The sequence below is a fragment of the Odontesthes bonariensis genome, chromosome 14 (assembly GCF_027942865.1).
Source record: "Odontesthes bonariensis isolate fOdoBon6 chromosome 14, fOdoBon6.hap1, whole genome shotgun sequence".
Lineage (NCBI taxonomy): Eukaryota > Metazoa > Chordata > Actinopteri > Atheriniformes > Atherinopsidae > Odontesthes > Odontesthes bonariensis.
The window spans coordinates 27,587,299-27,605,182 of record NC_134519.1 but is presented as its reverse complement, the minus strand read 5'-3'; the positions used below and the strand labels follow the sequence as shown (position 1 = coordinate 27,605,182).

The 17,884-nt window shown below is 42.9% G+C and overlaps 2 protein-coding genes across 2 annotated transcripts; one reads left to right on the top strand and one right to left on the bottom strand.

Moving 5' to 3' along the window:
• Window positions 1-1,058: 1,058 nt before the first annotated feature.
• Window positions 1,059-2,609, top strand: nedd8l (NEDD8 ubiquitin like modifier, like). The gene is made up of 4 exons (XM_075483825.1): window positions 1,059-1,204; window positions 1,838-1,885; window positions 1,993-2,075; window positions 2,168-2,609. Exons 1-4 carry the CDS (start codon window positions 1,187-1,189, stop codon window positions 2,289-2,291), a joined length of 273 nt encoding a protein of 90 aa, XP_075339940.1. The 5' UTR covers window positions 1,059-1,186; the 3' UTR covers window positions 2,292-2,609.
• Window positions 2,610-2,672: 63 nt separating this feature from the next.
• ap1g2 (adaptor related protein complex 1 subunit gamma 2) lies at window positions 2,673-16,757 on the bottom strand. Its single transcript, XM_075483824.1, has 22 exons — window positions 16,645-16,757; window positions 15,806-16,008; window positions 15,145-15,269; window positions 14,648-14,789; window positions 13,727-13,823; window positions 13,569-13,645; window positions 13,396-13,491; window positions 12,960-13,040; window positions 12,609-12,707; window positions 12,455-12,510; window positions 11,574-11,687; window positions 10,686-10,826; window positions 10,135-10,189; window positions 9,137-9,259; window positions 8,439-8,528; window positions 7,763-7,890; window positions 7,456-7,560; window positions 7,177-7,324; window positions 6,920-7,076; window positions 6,581-6,732; window positions 4,436-4,534; window positions 2,673-4,324 (listed from the first exon to the last, which is right to left on the bottom strand). The coding sequence occupies exons 2-22, from the start codon at window positions 16,004-16,006 to the stop codon at window positions 4,217-4,219; spliced, it is 2,394 nt and encodes a 797-aa protein (XP_075339939.1). The 5' UTR covers window positions 16,007-16,008; window positions 16,645-16,757; the 3' UTR covers window positions 2,673-4,216.
• Window positions 16,758-17,884: the final 1,127 nt, after the last annotated feature.

Here is a 17,884-nt window from a genome sequence, read left to right as displayed (position 1 = left end):
CATAAAAATGCATATTAGCGTCAGACACATTTCGTCCCACATCATTTATGTACATAGTGAATAAGAGGGGGCCTAAAACTGAACCTTGTGGCACCCCCTTGTGGACACGCACAAATTCTGAGTACAAGTCATACCACTTTAATTAATTTGTGAACCAAGAAACTACATGATCTGAGAGACCAAAACTGGAAAGTCTTTCCCTGAGAACTGTGTGGTATATTATAAAAGAAAACAGAAGAACCAATGGGATCAAGAAGAACAAAAGACGTATTCTGAATTGAATTATCTGTTTTGTTGTGGTTTTCTTTCTGGTTGACAAAATCCCCAATGTCACTTAAATTAGTTTTTTTTTTCTTAAATAAAGTCATTATGCTTGTCGCAAGCCTAAACATCAGACATCAAATCTGAACTGAATCTTAAGAACTACTCTCTCTGTGACCAAATATTTATCCTGTCAAAACAAATGGAATACATCAGCCACCCAAAACCAATACAGATTCAGATTCAGATTTTCTTTATTGTCATTGTAACGACTACAACGAAAAGTAAGGTGCAGGCCTTTCAGTGCAGACATATAACAACTTTTAACAATATAACTATAAAGGGACAGTATGTACTATATAAAAAATCAGTATAAATACTAAATAAAAAAAACAACAATATTGTTTTGAACACAATATTGCACTTATGAGAAATAGCCTACCTCAGTGAACTAAGTTTTTCCCAAACAAGTTAGCTCTTGCAATTTCATTTTTTTGTTTTTTTCTGCTTTTACTATTACTTCTCCACATATTCTGTTGCAATTTTGCGAAATCTCAAGAGACAAATATCATAGTTTAGCACATTTAGTTAAAAGCCAAAAAACTCAGTTTAAAAAACAGTCCAACATGCATCATCAAAAATAGTCCGTCAATATCATGGGTGTGCCACAATTGATATACCTTGTTTTAGAGGACTAAAATTAGCTTTATTAGTTTCCAACGTTAGTGGTCTAGTCTCTTTTAGTTTGAACTTTGACAAAACGGAACAGTTCTGCTGGTGTGGTGTGAGGCTATCACGCCCGGAGTGTTAGCCTGCTACACAGGAAGTAAAGTCAGGCTAGCTAACCAGCAGGTTCTTCTGTGCTAATTGTTTTGTTCACTCAGCAGTTGATTCACTTTCAAATAGTTGTAGTTGTTTATTCAGAATGTTGATCAAAGTTAAGGTAAGTGAGTTGTTTTTTCCTTTGTCTCGAAGATTACCGCAAGTATTAATTCTCATGCTCGGCAGGCCGCTAATAATACAGAGAACTTCGCCGGTTAATTTCTTGGCCTGGGTCTGAGTTGAACCCAGCTACATTTTCTCATAGAATGACGGGACTATAAGATAGGAAAGTGCTAGCTATCTTTTGACAAGCTATTAATTTTTTTTTTTGGATTATAGTTATCGTCCCTTTTCCGGGGTTATGTTATTTGCAAGATTGCGAACTTAGTCACTTGTGTCAGTTAAATTCAAAAATCACCAAAGCACACAGAAAGCTCATTGTTGACGCCGGGGTTGCACTTAAATCCCATATACGTCCAAATCTGTGACCCTATTACTTTCTAATGCTTGGTTACAGTGCCCAAATTTTACAGCATACACATTGCCTAAAAGTATATGTTGTAAGTAGGGCTTTAATTATTATCAGTGTATTGACCGGAAATACTTTGAGGGCAAAATGTGTCATTTTGCTGCTTTTTAAAAAATTATTTTGTGTCATAGTCAGGCCGTTGTTTGGAGAGCACGTGGCACATTATTGAACGTGATTATTGTACTGTGACATTTCACCAACGCTGCTGTCATGCTCATGTTTCAGACCCTCACTGGAAAGGAGATCGAGATCGATATTGAGCCCACAGACAAGGTGACCACCTTGAAATAAACTGTCCTGTTAGCAAACCAAAGTGCTGCTGACTAACCAGGCATTGCATAACTTCTGGATAAAGACATTTCTTGTGTGTGTAAATCAAGGTGGAGCGAATCAAAGAGCGAGTGGAGGAGAAGGAAGGGATCCCTCCGCAGCAACAGAGGCTCATCTACAGCGGAAAACAGATGTGAGCTCATGCACTGTGGTTCATCTTGTTCTGTAGCAATTAAGGATGGTCTTCAGGTGTTCTCATCTGAAACCTTCTTATTTCCCCCTCAGGAACGATGAGAAGACAGCTGCAGACTACAAGATCCAGGGGGGCTCGGTGCTTCACCTCGTGTTGGCGCTAAGAGGAGGATCGACACCCCACAGTTGCAGCCGACACCTCTCCTCCTTGTCATGAGTCGCTGCTGTCATGTGACTAGCTGAGTGCCAACTCTCATAACCATGTTACAGCAGAGAAATCTGAAATTCCACCCATCAGGCAAATGCAACAGTGAAGAGACGGAGAGAGGAGGAAAAAAAACAAAAACAAATCAAATCAACCCTCCGAATAAGGACGTTCTAATTCATTTGTAGATGTTTTTTTGTTTTCTTTTTTTCTGTGTAAACCCACATTGGCTTTCTGATCTCAAACAGTTGATGCAGGGACCCGTGCTTTATGAAAGTTTGAGAACACTGTGGTCTTCTTGCTTGTGAATAAATGCTGAAGTTGACATCCTTCCAGTCTCGTCCTCCAGTATAAACAGACCGTTCGAGCACAGACACAAAAAATCAAAACATCTCCTGAGTATTTCTTTTATTCCAAGACTGAATAATCAAGAACAATCCAATGAGCTGACAGAATATTTTCTCCGGTCATTACATGTTGGTCGCGGTAGTGATACGAAGCGGAGTAGATTCTACTGAAATCTCTTTAGAGCACCACTGCCGAGGTCTCATACGTATAGTGTTTGAACGTGTAATGAATGATTCATCAGACCAATATTAACACGCTGGTTTCATGTTTCATTTGTTTTTACAGCACTTCCTTCAACAACCGAGGCTTGTGGTTTCCAGACACTTAAACCTCTTCATTGTGCTTACACTTAATCTTAAAAACCTTTTTTTTTTTTTATTTCGGTGCTCCTAGATGAGTCGGTTTTAAGCATCTGTAAACAGTAGATATGTCAGGAAAAGTGTTGTTTTTATGGGATTCAAAATCCTACAGAGTAATTTACACTTTGATATTCTTGGCCTCCAAAGAAAATACAATTATTTTCTTTTTTAAAAACAAGTAATAAAAGGCACAGGGGAATGAATCGGGAGTTGAACGAGTGGGTTATTTTGAGCTGTCACGCAGAGACGTAAAGGCAGCCCAAAAGGTTCCGTTTAAAATCTCCCACCCCTTAATCTAAAATTGTTGCATTTGTGTTCTTATTAAAAGCAAAGCGTAATAGATACAAATAAAAAAACAAAAACAGTAGGAGTAGTGGCTCATTTCTTAGTATTTCTCTACTTTTAACAGTGCAAAGAGGAGAAAGACAAATATCTCGAGAGGGAACTAACTTTTGGAGGGAGTAGAAATGGAGTGGTGTTTGAGTAAAAATGATATAGTGGCTGAAACTGGCTGACCGAAGCCACAAAAACAGAATACTTGAGCTGTCACACATTAAATACAATCAGTAGTAGCTTGTAAACTAATTTCTTGGAACTGTACAGAGTTTTTGTTTTAAAAAGTCTCAACCTCTTAAGATAATTGTACGCTTCTCCATAAATATGATCTCCATCGTTACATTTTCACGCAAAAAAGCAGATATCCGGATAAAGAAGTGACATAAAAATATACTTTTGTTTCTCTTAACAATTTTTTGGTAGAATACCTTTTTTTTAAAAAAAAGAAAAGAAAGAAATTGTTGTGAAGTGGCCTTAATAATGAAACGGCTACCGCGTCTTTGTCTCAGTTGAGTGGGATGTTATATCTACGCTGTCTGCTTGCGCCAAAATGTGGTGAAGATCTTATGGTTGAAGTCATATTTGTGCAGAAATCTGAGTCACGTACTTTAACAACAGTCTGTGACCTGCTCCAAAAACTACAGACAGTTTTGTTCATCCTCGTCTTACCTGCAGAATTCTACATGTGAGCCGTTATGACATGCGTGTCTGATGCAGATAAGTAGAAAAAAACAAAACACGAGACTCCTGAAAAGAGGGGATTTCCTGTGAAGGAACAGTGTTTCTCAGACACAGAAAGCGAACAAGTTATTCGAGAGACAACAGGAAGACCCTTGACATGCGAGAGGTCCTGCCGACTGATCCATGTAGTCCGGTTAGTGTGACTGGCTGCTGTCAGTGTCCGGCAGCGTTGAGACCAGGGAAGGAGTCGATCTGGACAGTATCCTGGACGACTGATCCCTGGCTGGTATACGCGATGCGAATCCTCATTTTCAGATTAACCTGAGAGGTATGACAGGACTCTGCTTTATGTGGGATTATAGTAAAAATATTGCTCCTGTCAACTACAAGACATTTCTAGGTTGTAAGAGAATTTGCATTTTGCAGACCCACCTTGTTGGGGTTGTTCAGCACCACCAGCTGAGTCACTTGAGCTGCACCTCGCGCAGGAAGAGAGTCCCTGCTGGGGGCCTTCATGTGTAACTGCACACTCTGGAGGGGGATCAAATGCAGCTTTGAAGTTTCAAAGCACCACAGCACAAACGTGTTCACAACCAGCTACCGACAGGGGTGTGGCCAGGATTTTACTTCCCCCTTCACCAGACAAACAGCAGGGATAGCGTGTGACTTATGGACACAAGCAAAAGGCTTCGACTGGCTGATCGCTCATACCCTCCATTCAATTAGAAGCATTGCCGAGACTCCAGAACAGAAACTTGAATCTAAGAGGAGCCGTCTGTTTTGGGAAGAATACGTGCTCGTTTTGAATTTTATTCCCGCAGCGTCGGCTAGCAAAACTAATCTGAAGCCATCTTTAAAAGAAAAAGAGAGAACAAACACGTTTCCATTGACTGGTTTGAAGGCCGTGTAGTGCCATCAGCAGGTGGCGGTACAGGCAATGTTGCCAGGTTCAGTAGAAGTAGTAGCTGTCCTAACTGCAAATACACCTTGAGGAGGAAAGACAACAACAACTGTGGTAGACAACAACAACTGGTGGACACCCACAGGAGGAAAATGGAGAGAGCCGACCCTCAACAAATGACGCGTTTTAAATTGATGTTTTATCATGTATGGGAAGGCAACTGTCAGTCGTGTCAGTTTTATTGTTTGCCAGCTCCAGACAGCTGGTGAGTCATGTCATTTTAATCTTTGTCGGGTCAGATGCAGTTCACAAGTTTTTTCCATTCCCCCTGATGAGCGTCATGTCTTCAAAACAGGCAGAAAAACACTCATAAACAGACAAAAAAACAAAACTTAAATAGGCGTGTAAACTTTTCTTCTGTATCAATGGAAGTTTTCTCCAGCGTTTGTTTCCATTCCCCTTTACGTAGACACGTCTTCTAAATCAAAGAGAGCAATGGAAACCTGGCTGTTCTCGCTCGATACCGGATCTAAGCGGTTGTATTTTTAGCATCATAACGCACCACGTTTCAGAGGTCTAAATTGCTGTGACGGAGCGGCTCCATCACTCTGACAAAGTTTACTCTCCTTCCTTTTTCCCTCACTGGTTTACAAGGAAATGACTCTGCCTGGTGGGAGTGGCAGAGGGTTTAAAAAGACTCGTCACAGCTCTGGTGGAATCATTGTGACTGTTGCAGAGCAGACGGTCTATTGTCTAAAGTTCTCAAAGCAGTTTTTTTTCCCTTTTCTTTAAGTTAACTGCAGAACTTGTGCATGCATTTTTGGCATGTTGCATTGTGGGAGGTGAGTTCATTTCTGAATTTCCACTGGCAATTTTTGGTTTGCATTTCGAAGATGTGAATAATATACCTCGGTTAAGAAAACTCCTTTCACTGAATCACAACAACTAGCAATGTGGCCTGTACTGCCATCCTCTGGCAACACTACGCAGCCTGGTTTAGTCACTTCAAACCAGTTAACGGAATCGGAATCGATTCCCATTTCTTTATTTGTGGCTTTTCAAAAGACTGCAGCAGATTTGCTTCACGAGTTAATGGAAACCTGGCTACTGGCCCGCTGAAAAGAGCAAGATCGTCCCTGAAAAAGATGGAAAATGGCAGCTTATGTTGCTCCAAAACTTATAAATATAATTCAGGTTTAATTGTGTCCTCTAATATGCACATAGGCCAGATGCATCATGGTATATTTCAACTATACCATCGCAAACAGCAACTTCTGAACAGGGTCCCGAGATCATAATCATCCAAAATACGTCATCCGAGAGATCTCTCCAGACCGAATCATTTAATATCATGTACAGTAGACGACGAAACGTCTAAAAATCTTCGTCTTTTGTATCAAGAGACATTATTCTTACATTTTACACTACCACCGTTTGCTTGTGAGGCTAAAATGAACTGTGACGACAACAAGAGATGAAAGACGTGAAGATGTGGCTCTTTTAGGACTACCGGCATTATGTAATCTCCCGTCTCAATGAAATAAGTATTGCACATGTGCACCAGCATCAAAGGTATGACTAACAGAGTCGTGAGAAACTCTGATGTGAATGTGGCTAAAGTCTGAATGAGAGAACGCCGTCATTTTCACAAAGAAATGAATGTAACGCGGGCAGACCTTGGGCACCGCAGCCTGCAGGGTGAAGCTGCTGATGTCCGAGTCGGAGGAGTTGGAGGCTGCGAGCGTGACCGTCAGGGCCGTGTCCGACTGTCGCTCACAACTCAGAGTCAGAGTCACGCCGTCCTTCTCATACACGGACACTGTGGGAGCTATGGAAAACAGCTATTAGAAAATGCTGCATTAATTCAAAACCAACATTCACAAGAAAAAGAAACAAACAAAAAGAGGCTATATCATGCTGCCGTCTTCTCTTATTCACATTCAAGCAAGTGCCAAAATCTTGAATACAGCATTTTCCCATTTAATTTTGAGTGAGTGTGTATCTGAGGGGCAGACCTGATGTCGGGGGAGTGGGATCCAACCCACCCAACAGATCCAGAAGGGCTCCTCCGGCGGTGGTGGAGGTACTAACTGGCAGAGGTGTGCCGCCTACTGCTGGGCTGGGCTGGAGAGGCTCCTCAGAGCCACCCAGCAAGTCCAAGAGATCGCACACCTGAGTGGAGGAGGAGAAAGTTCCACTGGTGGTGAAGAACCATCAAAGCAGTTAAGACAGAAAGTATCACCCTGGCTGTTTTTGGGCCATCGTTGCATACCTGGTTAGCAGGCGGTTGTGGCAGCACCACCCCTCCCTGTTTGACTTGAGCTGGTCGGATCTCCTTGATGGTCTCCCCCGTTGCCTCCCCGTTAGTGTGACCTGGAGAGTTCTTCTCAATCACAGGCATCCTCTCCAGCACCGCTGCCCTGTGGAAACAAGGACCGTCTCACTGATTCTCCAACGTGCAATATGGAGAAAATGCCATGTTTTTTATTTTTTTTAGGGAATATTCCAAGGAAAGAAGAGAAAAAGTTGGCATCGTCCTCCTCTTTCCTACCTCATGTGGTCATATTTTTTGAAGAGAGCATTGTATTCAACTGCCCTCTGCTGGAGCTCCACGTCTATGCAGCTGCCGTAGATGCTGACGATGCTTCTGATGCGACTGGAAGGGGTACAGGGATGAAAAAGAATCTGAGACATTACAGCAACTTATTATAATTAGTCTTACTCAGAGGTATTTGCCTAAAACTCTCTAGACACTTATCACAATTAAGGAAATTTGCATTTTGATGTGTTGCTTTTTCATCTGCCGGCAGAAAAGGAACTTTTTAACAGACACAAAAGGAGGGTTTTTTTGTACTTACTCCACGTTGTCAGTGATGCGTGTGCTCAGTTTCATGGTGGCGGTGAGAGCGAAGCCTCTGGTTGTCGGGGACGACATGTGAGACTGCAGAACTGTTTCCAAGACGTCCAGGACGTCGTCCTCGGTGACCTGATCAAGAGACACGTCAATGCCGATTCCGCTTTTTTTTTTTTTCCCAAAGACTAGAAATCCAGTTCTGGCATTTTTTTTTTTAAACAACATTTACTTCATTAAATGACAAACATGCAGACAATAAGGTTTGATTTTATTCACTTATGTTCAATTCTCTGCTCATCATGATCAACGACCTCAAAAAACCTTAAAAACTATTTAGCTAGCGGCAAATTGTACACATGTTGAGCAATGAATTGGACAGCTTTGCACCTCATAAAGCTTTCATATATATAATCCTGTATGTTTACCGTTGATACAAAGAGATGCACATCATCTCTCTGGTTATGCTCCGTTACAAACTTCTTCCGTTATATCCGGTTCATAGCCCAGAACAGAAACTATTCATAGCACCTAAGCCAATTTTAGTCCAGCTGAGCATAGTTATGCAGGATTTAATTGTTTCCCAACTGCATTAGCTGGGTGTGTTCGCCCAGCTTTAATAGCTTTGATAGTGTTGTTTGTTTCCTGGTGTCGTGTGAAAGTCTGTTTGTTGAGCTGTTTACCTGCACGGGCTCAGTCTCCTGACACTCTCCTCTCAGCAGCAGGTCTCCGTATTCTCCAATACACCAGCACGCCACCTGGACCAGAGATGGCTGCGCACACAAATGCCGCATTCAGTAAACTCAGAATAACACACGTCATGGTTCTGTCAGAGCGGTTTGCAAAACCGTCTGACGCATACATTTTTAGGCAGAATTCTCAGGAAGTTAATGCGGTGGAAGATGGGGGATCTGCACCACTCTGCGGATGAATACACAGCTGCTCGTCTGACTCGGATCCAAAAATAAACCTGGCTGCATCAGCCAGTTTCAAACCGAAAAGCCCTGCCATTGTCGCTGCTGTAAAACCAGACCAGCACTGTTTGGTTAATGCCAGTTAAAGACGTTTAATCTAAGAGCAAAAATAATCACGACCTGCGATCAGATCTACGCTCGTACTGAAGAAACAACAAATATCACAAAAAAAAAAAAAAAAAAGAGGCAAGAATTTGTTATCAATCAAGATTAAAGATGCGCTGGAGTCATTTATTCCTCTTCTTGTTGAATTGACATTCTCCATTTAAATGGTAAATCATTCCCTTTTTGTGTTCATGTCCTCACAACCTTTGCTGAGCTGCGAACATTTTTCAGGCAGATGAAGTGTTCCTTTAAGGCCAAAACTTACCACACACACACACACACACACACACACACACACACACCTGAGAGATGTCGGTGAGCAGAGCCCGGTACAGCTTGTGGACGGTGTAACAGTGCAGCTCCGAGGTGTTGGTGATGAGCTGAATCAGGTTGGGCACGGTTTCATCTCTCACGTCACCCCCTGCCTGTCAAAGTGGTAATCACACACACACATGCATACAGTAAATATCATTAGCTCGACAGCTTGTTCAAGTATCTGGGTCACTCTGTATTTTGTTCCAGACACATTGACCTCGCCCTGAGTGTCATTTCCATAACAATTCGTACGGATCAAAAGCTGTGCCCCATCTCTAATCTTACTCTCTCCATACACTTCTGTTCCCTCTCCGTCTTTTTGAGACATCACTAAGAAATATGAGCTAAGAAATATGACTTTTTCTTAGCTTTTCACAGCAATCACGAGAGTTTTATTTGAAAGAAGAATGTGACAGATAAGTTCCAGAAGGGCAATGATTACTCAGCTGGAAGTCGGGAAAATGACTGAGATCGCGTGCGCTTACGGCAGGTAATCTACAGAGCTCTCTGCTCACCTTTATGTTGCTGTTCCATCCTAATGTGGCAAACAGACGCAAATGCTCGTGGTACTGACATCGGCGAAGAAACAGTCATCATTATGGATAGGTAGGCAAATGAATCTGCCATAATGTACTTTCTGCATCCCGCCCTGACCCCTGAGAGCTCTACACTGCGAGCCATGGACAAGATTTCCTGCTGCGAGTGTTTTGATATTTCATCTTGTAGTAGTCTCACTTTTTTTTTTGTTGTGACGAGTGGTGAATCATTTCTTAAGACCAGGTGATCAAAGTAGCCCCAACCTACTGATTTCTGCTTGCAACTGAGATTCTGAAATGTTAGCAGTTAGCAGAGTTGCGCTTTGCTGGCTGGACAACGGTTAAAGGAACCTCCTCAACGTTTCAGACCCATTTTTTTAGAAAGAAGTCTATGTGAAGAACTGATATATATAAAAGACAGCAGGGTGAGGTGTTCAGTCTGCATTTACCGTGGTGAGGACATGCAGGATGGTGTCTATGTGCCAGCGCTGGGAGGGTGCATACCTGACAGAGACACAGACACACACAGCCAACTCAGTGGATGGTGAGCAACACGTACACACACACACACACACACACACACACAGAAAACTGCATCTCCATCCTGTCACTGCCTACATACAAACACAAGCAGCTCAGTGCATCAAGTCATTGAATACTGTGCGTTAGAAACAAGCTAGTCTTTGTCACAATGTGAGCTACGAAGGAATATCACTGAGTGGAGACCGGGACACGTAGCTGTGTGCAGTATAATGTAAGCACAGAGACTTTATTGTTACAGCCTCAACACAACAGCTGGATCCCTTTTGTTTGGATTGTTTGTTTTTTTAATCCCACAACAACGCGTCAAATCTATTCGTACGCATGACCAAACAATATGTGCGCTGGTTTCTGTGTGTTCACCGTTTTAATCCAATTTAATGTAATCCCAATCTCAGGGCACTTCATCCCGAGAGAAGCGCTTTGGTACAGAGTGACATGTCTGCAGCATTCCACGTACCTTTCGGCAGCGTTGAATATGCCGCTGGCAGCTTGAGCCCTGAGCTCAGGGTGGCAGGATGAGAGGAAGAGGAGCAGCTCCTTCATCATAGAGCGGATGTTGGAGGCTGACACCAGAGCCAAGGAGAGCTCCAAGGCACGCCTGGATGAACGAGGGGTAATAAAGGTGAAAATGGCTCGATACAGGCCAGCTCAGAGCATTCATCCGCTGACCGCACGGACTGTAGGTGTTTACATGTTTATTTCCTCTGCGGGAGTCATCGTTTACAAGTTTGTCAGACATTTTAGAGCAGGATAACACACCCCCCCGCTTATGTGCCCTTTGGTAATAACACGTTGAACAATAAAAGTAATAAAATGAAGTATTATGTAGTGAAGGACGGCCTTCCTGCAGTCCAGACCTTTCACCAGTTTAAAACATATCGTGCATAATGGGCAGCTAGAGTACTACATCAGATAAAAATGGTGAGAGGAGATGCCTCACAGTGGCAAATATGGCCACGCCCCAACTTCTGTGAGATGTGTTGCTGCTGTCAAATTCAAGATTTTTTTATGTAATCTTAAAAAAAAAAGAAGAATAAATAAATAAAAATCGGCATTTGATGTCGTCTACATTGAACGAGATTCATGGTCGTGATCTCTGCAAGTTGTGAAAAAAATGTTGTGACTGGGGTATTTCGGAGTACTCATTACCATTCAGCTGGATTTCCTTAAAAAAATGAACAGCTACCTGATCTTTTTTTGATCGGTAAGATGACGTGAAACAAAATCCCTCATATCACGCATGAGGGGGGTTGACACAGTAAAACTGCGAACCCATCGTAATGGTTTCAAGTCCACTGAACATCTGTGCAACCACAGCCGCGTTGGACAAAGAGAGCAAAGTTACTTTTTAACGGACGCATCCTGGTCCTTAAGGCAGTCGACTATGGTTCCTCGGTGGCGCTGCACTGCAATATGGTCTGTCCCGACAATCCTCTGAAGAGACGTCATGGCGATGTACCTGCCGAAAATAAAGATGGGAAGTTTTAGGTTGAAACTGCGTTGTGCAGAGGCGATGTAAGCTGTTCACCGAGGCCTGCACCAGTGGGAAAACGCAGAGACACAAAACATAAATAATGAATCTCCTCCTCACCTCACATTCAAATAAACATCAACTAACCAAGATACATTTGACAGCGCAGCTGCAAAAAAACCCTACATTTTCTCTACTTTCTTAGATAAATAATTGATCTTTCCACTTGAAATAACTCATTGACTGATCAAGTATTTATGCAGAGACAGGAGAGTGTGTTATCTAGACAGGCAGGTCTGACGGGAATAAAACGGTCTCATTTCTGTCCCCGAGTCACAGAGCGACTCAGACGCCTTGCATGAGGAAACCAGACAGACCTGTCTCTTCACAAGGCCCCTATGGAAACACACTAAAAAACAACGGTAATACAACAAAAACCTCTAGGAATCCACAACAGGCCTTTACACTTGCTGCTGAAATACGACATGGCCTGAAACCGAGAGATCAGACAGATGAGGCAGACGGATGAGGCAGACGGCGACCCTCTGGTGGCTGCTGAGGAAATGCTTTGGGGAAAGCAATTATTGACAACAGCCTGCTGGGAAGAGGTTTATCTCTTTGGCAGCACTGAGATTGCCATTGAACACGTGGAATGGGGAAGGCAACATGACCCTAAGAGATGCGAGCGGAAGGGCGATGGATGGATGGAGCTGAACTATAAAGGGGAAAGTAGAAAGAAGAAAAGCAGCACTTACCGGATGTTTCTGTCGTTATTCAGGAGAAATCTTCCCAGGATGTTTACAGCCAGAACCTGCAGAGCGAGTTAAGTGAGGCGTATGTGCATTTGTTAATCAACTAAGCAGCTTTAATCCCCATGTATGAATGTGGTGTGAAGTGCCGCCGACTTACTCTGAGGCCGCTCTCCGACTTGATGTCGAGAACGGTGAGCACAGTCTCGTACAGCACGGCGTTCCCCACAGTCTTGGTGCTATCTGTATTGGTTGCCACCTGTAAAGCAACTCACACAGTCTTACAGTCTATTAGTCCTACAACAACAAAGGTAAAAATAAAAAACATCTGAGACGTTCTTTGGAATGAATATCAATTTTTAACTCGGTTAACAAGTGCCAATAGTCATTCAAATTCAATCAGTCTGGGGAAGGTCCTCCTCGAAGGAAATTCTCAAATAGGCACATTATTTGGAGTAAAACAGAACATCGGTCAGGTGAAGGTGTTCAGTGGTGAAAGCGAATGTTAGACCTGAGCTAGGAGGTCGTTCATAGCGTCACTCGCTACTTCATTGTTGCGGCCGAGGATTCTCAGGAGCCTCAAGATGCGCACCTGAGGAGGGAGGCAGAAGAGAGGGAGCACACGGGCGACAAGTTGAACCGGCAGTGAAAAAAATAAAGTGAACACTGGCATAATCAGACCGCTCGTTTCAGATGTGAGCCGTGGAGAAACACTCAGGGCCATTTCCTACCAATTCTCCCAATGTTTAGAAAAAACATTCCTCACCTTAGAAATCTCAATCCACTATCCAATATTTTAAATGGAGATTGCCAGTTGAGTTGATACGGTAAAACACCAGTAATAATACAAAAAAAACCCATGCAAAAACAACCTGTTATGGGCGAATTAAATGGGGATCAGTAAGTAGCTGAAATACGTTACAAAGCGAGTAAATCTAATGCTGTACCTGTAGGAAGGGATCGCTGACTCCTGCCACGTCGTGGTCTGGGGAATATCCAGAGATGACCAGGCCTTTCATGATCTGAACTAGATCCGGCACCGACTGGAAAACACAAACGCATTAAAACACACACGCTTCCACACCGCTGTCGGATCAGGACTTGTGCGTGTCGCTCATACCTTTCTGAACCGCTCCAGCGTTTCTGGATTCCGCTCACACAGTTGAGTGATGAGCACCACAGAGCCATGTAACACACCTGCGGATACATTTAGATAAAGACATGCTGGCAGCAGCGTCCGTGGGACAAGGTTGATATGCGCCACGAAGACCTACTCACCGTGATTCTTCTCCGTGAGGAGGGAACGGGCGGCAGGAACGAAAAGCTCTCCGAGATCGTGGACCTTTCTCACGATGTGAACGGCACATAAAGCAGCCTAAAGATTCAGCAGAGTAGGAAGTTATCATCAGTTGGAAATCTACCCAGCTTAAACAGTCCCTGATTCCCCAAAGAGTTGGGATGTTGAGTCGAATGTAAATAAAAAAAAAAAAAACAGCAAACCAAGACATTTTTCTCAATAGAAAACATATCAGAAATGTGTCGAATGTTGAAAGTGAGACATTTGACTGCTGAATGAAAAATAAAAGAGGCAGAGTCTCACAGAAGTAAGGATGAGGTTCGGCTTGCGGGACAATTCCCAATAATATTCCCCAACTCAAAACCGCTGAGACTTTGAAATATTCCATCATCTACACTAAATAGTATCATCAAAAAGTGAGTTTGAGTCATAAAAAAATGACAATATTCTGTCCAGAACTCATTGTCCGTGAACACACTTCATATGTGGATATGATCCAGAAAATTTGCCATCTTTTTTCTGGGCTAAAGCTAATTTAAGATGGACTGAGGCAAGGTGGAAAACTACTTCTATGGTCCGTTGATTTCAAATGTGAAATTCATTTAGAAAATAACAGATGCCCCACGTCCTTCAGACTAAAGAGGAGAGGGACCATCTGCCTTGTTTTCAGCACTCAGAACAAAAGCCTGCATTTCCTATGGTGTGTGTGTGTGTGTGTGTGTGTGTGTGACTATTTAACTGACAACGTGTACATCGCTAAAGGCACCATCAAGAAGAGAAGATACTCTAACTCTAACTTTTTTGAGATGTCTTAGCTGCTATTTACTTTTTACAGAGCGTCCCACCAACTTTTCTGGGAAATGTGCTGAATGCGTCTGAACATTCTGGTGAAGGCCCCTCACCTTTTTCTTTATGTAGGAGTTGGAGGCTCGTAGCAACCTTTCTATCTCCGGTGCCAGATCCCTGCACATCTCTGCAGAACCCATACAGGCCAGCGTGCACAGAGCCAGAGACTGCACGTACTGGTTACTGTGGGAGAGGTCACTGAACGGCACACGCACAGAGAAAGGCATGCAGATAACAAGGTAAGTCTGTATACAAACAAGGACAAGTGAACAAACCAAACATCTTCTATTCTCTAAACCATTTGACGTTGTTTTCTGACAGCATCGTTGTTCTAAATAAAATGAATGACAGCTTTGCTCTCTTGCAGAGATTCTTATAGACTGTAGAATCAGAACAACTGAGGTAACCCAAATGACGTCTTCTCCCTACCTCACAGTGTGTACATATCACATGTATAAGCTGCATACTAACACTTTTACACCCTTATGTGTGTATATAAACACAATTTATTTCATCAGTCTTCAGTAGAGCATCTGTCAACAGTCGTCCTTACTTTTTGATGGAGTTAGTAATAAGAAGGCTTGCATCCTGCTTCTCGTCCAGGAGCATCATGGCTCCCAGGTATCCCACCCGCTTGTCACTGTAGCGAGGGCTGGCTATCATACGGACACACTCCATCTAGCGAGAAGAGCAACAACTCTGTAAAATGTGGAGTTACTTCAAATGCTCACGCCTCCGCTGCCCGAAGGAAACGTCTCCTCAGAGTCAGCTCCAGAGCAGTCGTTTGGGAAGGATTCGGTGGCCTACTTACAACTGACGACTGACTGGCTTTGACAGACGTTGCTTTTAGGGTGTTAAAGTTTACAATGTTCACAATGGTTTAATATCACGGAATATAATAATATAAAAAAAAAGAACAGCAAGAAGTATAACGTTTGCATCAACAGAGTAAAAAAACTTACAAATAAGATGCTAAATTGATCGGACGATTTCCTCGTCTCACTTTGAGGTTCATCATGCGCTCACACATTTGCTCATGTGCACACAAACTAGGCTAATGCACGCAAATGCCAGTCAGGGCTCAGTGCTTCAGATGTAGGAGCTGGGCCACGGTGACGTGAGCCCAGACGCTAACACTGCCTTAATGGTTTCTCACCCACATGCCCCATTCAACCCAAGCAAACTCATGACAGGATTTAGCCAAATCCCCTCACCTGACCAAAGTGCGCCGGGTAGCCCAACATGTGCACGTAGAGCAGCTTTGCCAGGTTGTGTGATCGCCCTCCGTTGTCGGTTTGTCTGAACTGTGCCCGGATGGCTGCACACTCCCTCTGAATGACACCCCGCTCCTCACATTGCGTCCTGGCTGACCTGATGGCCCGAATCATCTCCTGCAAAGGAACTGATGGAGACATGGCTGCATGTGTGTATATGAGAGACAGACAGACAGACAGACAGACAGACAGAGAGAGAGAGAGAGGGAGGTTAGAGGGCCTGGAATGGGTGAGTGAGGGTGTTTGACAGATTACAACAAACTACTCCATGTTCAGAGATCTACTGAGCCACTGAGTATTTCACTTCCTGTTACCACACCACCAGATGCGTTTAAGCTAATAAGAGTTCATACGGAATTGGAATGAAATGTAAGATTCCCATGAGCTCTGAAAACACCAAACTTGAGGGTGACGCGTTCACAAAAAAAAAAAAAATATTCAAAACAACTTCAATGTTGCCAGTTTATCAAACCCACTTTTGTTCCTGCTGAACAGACTGAGTTGTCTTCGTGGAAACTGCGGTCGACTGTCTATATGCAAAAGACTGTGACGTGGAAAATACGCCGAGGTTAAACGATATAACTCACCCGCGAGCGTCAGGCTCCCGCAGTCTCTGATGCGGGTCAGAGAAAGGAGTCAGAGGCTAGCCAACTGACAGAACCGAGCTAACCTTGTGGATGCTGTCAAGCACTGTAGGAGAATGATGAGCTCGGGAGCTAGCTAACTAACCGCAGCAGCCTGTGTCGGCGAGTGGTTTATACGAGCAAATGACAACGTACCTCAATACGGTTGAGTGAAGTCAAAAAAGTAAACCCGTTAATCAGCCCCCTTCAACACTCGGCAGTAGTCGGTTGGCTGTAACACCAAATACTGTACACCCATGGAGTTAGTGTCAAGAGAGCGAAACTAATGAGGTGACTTCCGGGTTGAGCTTTAAAAAAATAAAATAAAACCCCGTTTGACAAACTGTATTTCCAGAATTGCAAAAAATAACCTGGAACTGACGACGAAATGCTATTTTCTGTTTCACCCATTTAAAGGCCCTTGTTATATGACACATTAAACACGGTAAAATCAGGAAATACTGTTGCCAACCCATGTTTATAAATTACTTGTAAAGTGTAATAATGTAATGGGAATTTACTCTTCGCAGCTTATAATATTTCTTTTTTCAATATATAAAGGAGACAAATCACAAGAGTGAATAATAATACTGACAATTCTGTATACTCAGCACTGTTATTCATTGTGCGTCATCTCATCAGTAACAAGTGGTTAAAGCATTGAGGTACACCTATGATCTTTTTAGTATGCCATCAACAACAGCCGAAGTAAAGATATAAAAGGAGCTTATGAAAACTGCTCAGCACAGCTTTTTTTTAAGTTGCCACTGTATCATGTTAGATAAGCACCCCCGCAAGACATACCATCGACCCAACTTTCGTTTGACATAATTTCCCTTGAGCTGTATGTTTGTGGTGGATCAAGATAAAAGACAGCCAAGCTCGCAGAACTATATAGAAATGTGCACATGCTTGCTTTTGGCCTGATCAAATGTTCTTACATCTGAAGCTCATGTGCAGGATTTTATGTTGAAGGCATCACATGTAGTTTCCTTGTCTCGGTAATATGCTGTCTTGACCATCCCTGCTTTTCATACCTGTGCAACACTTCCGCAATTTGATCACTCATTGTGGGGGAACTCCACCCTCTCCGTGGCAGGTGCTTTAACCAGGGGATGAAACATTGATGAGGCCAACGAGGCCCACTAATTACTGAAAAGCCAGACTGAAGGAAGACAAGTGGGCATCACATTTTCTTTTTCTTTCTTTTTTTTGCAGGGCACCAAATGCGTCCAAAACATAATTCCTGTCATCAAAAATTTTAAAAATAAAACAAAAAATGAGCAAAAGTTAGGTGAAAAATAAAACACACCCCATTTCGGTTTTTAAGGTTTTGCTTATCAGCAAAATGGGCACAGTGAAATAATTTTTTGACCGAAGACTTCTTAAAATTAAT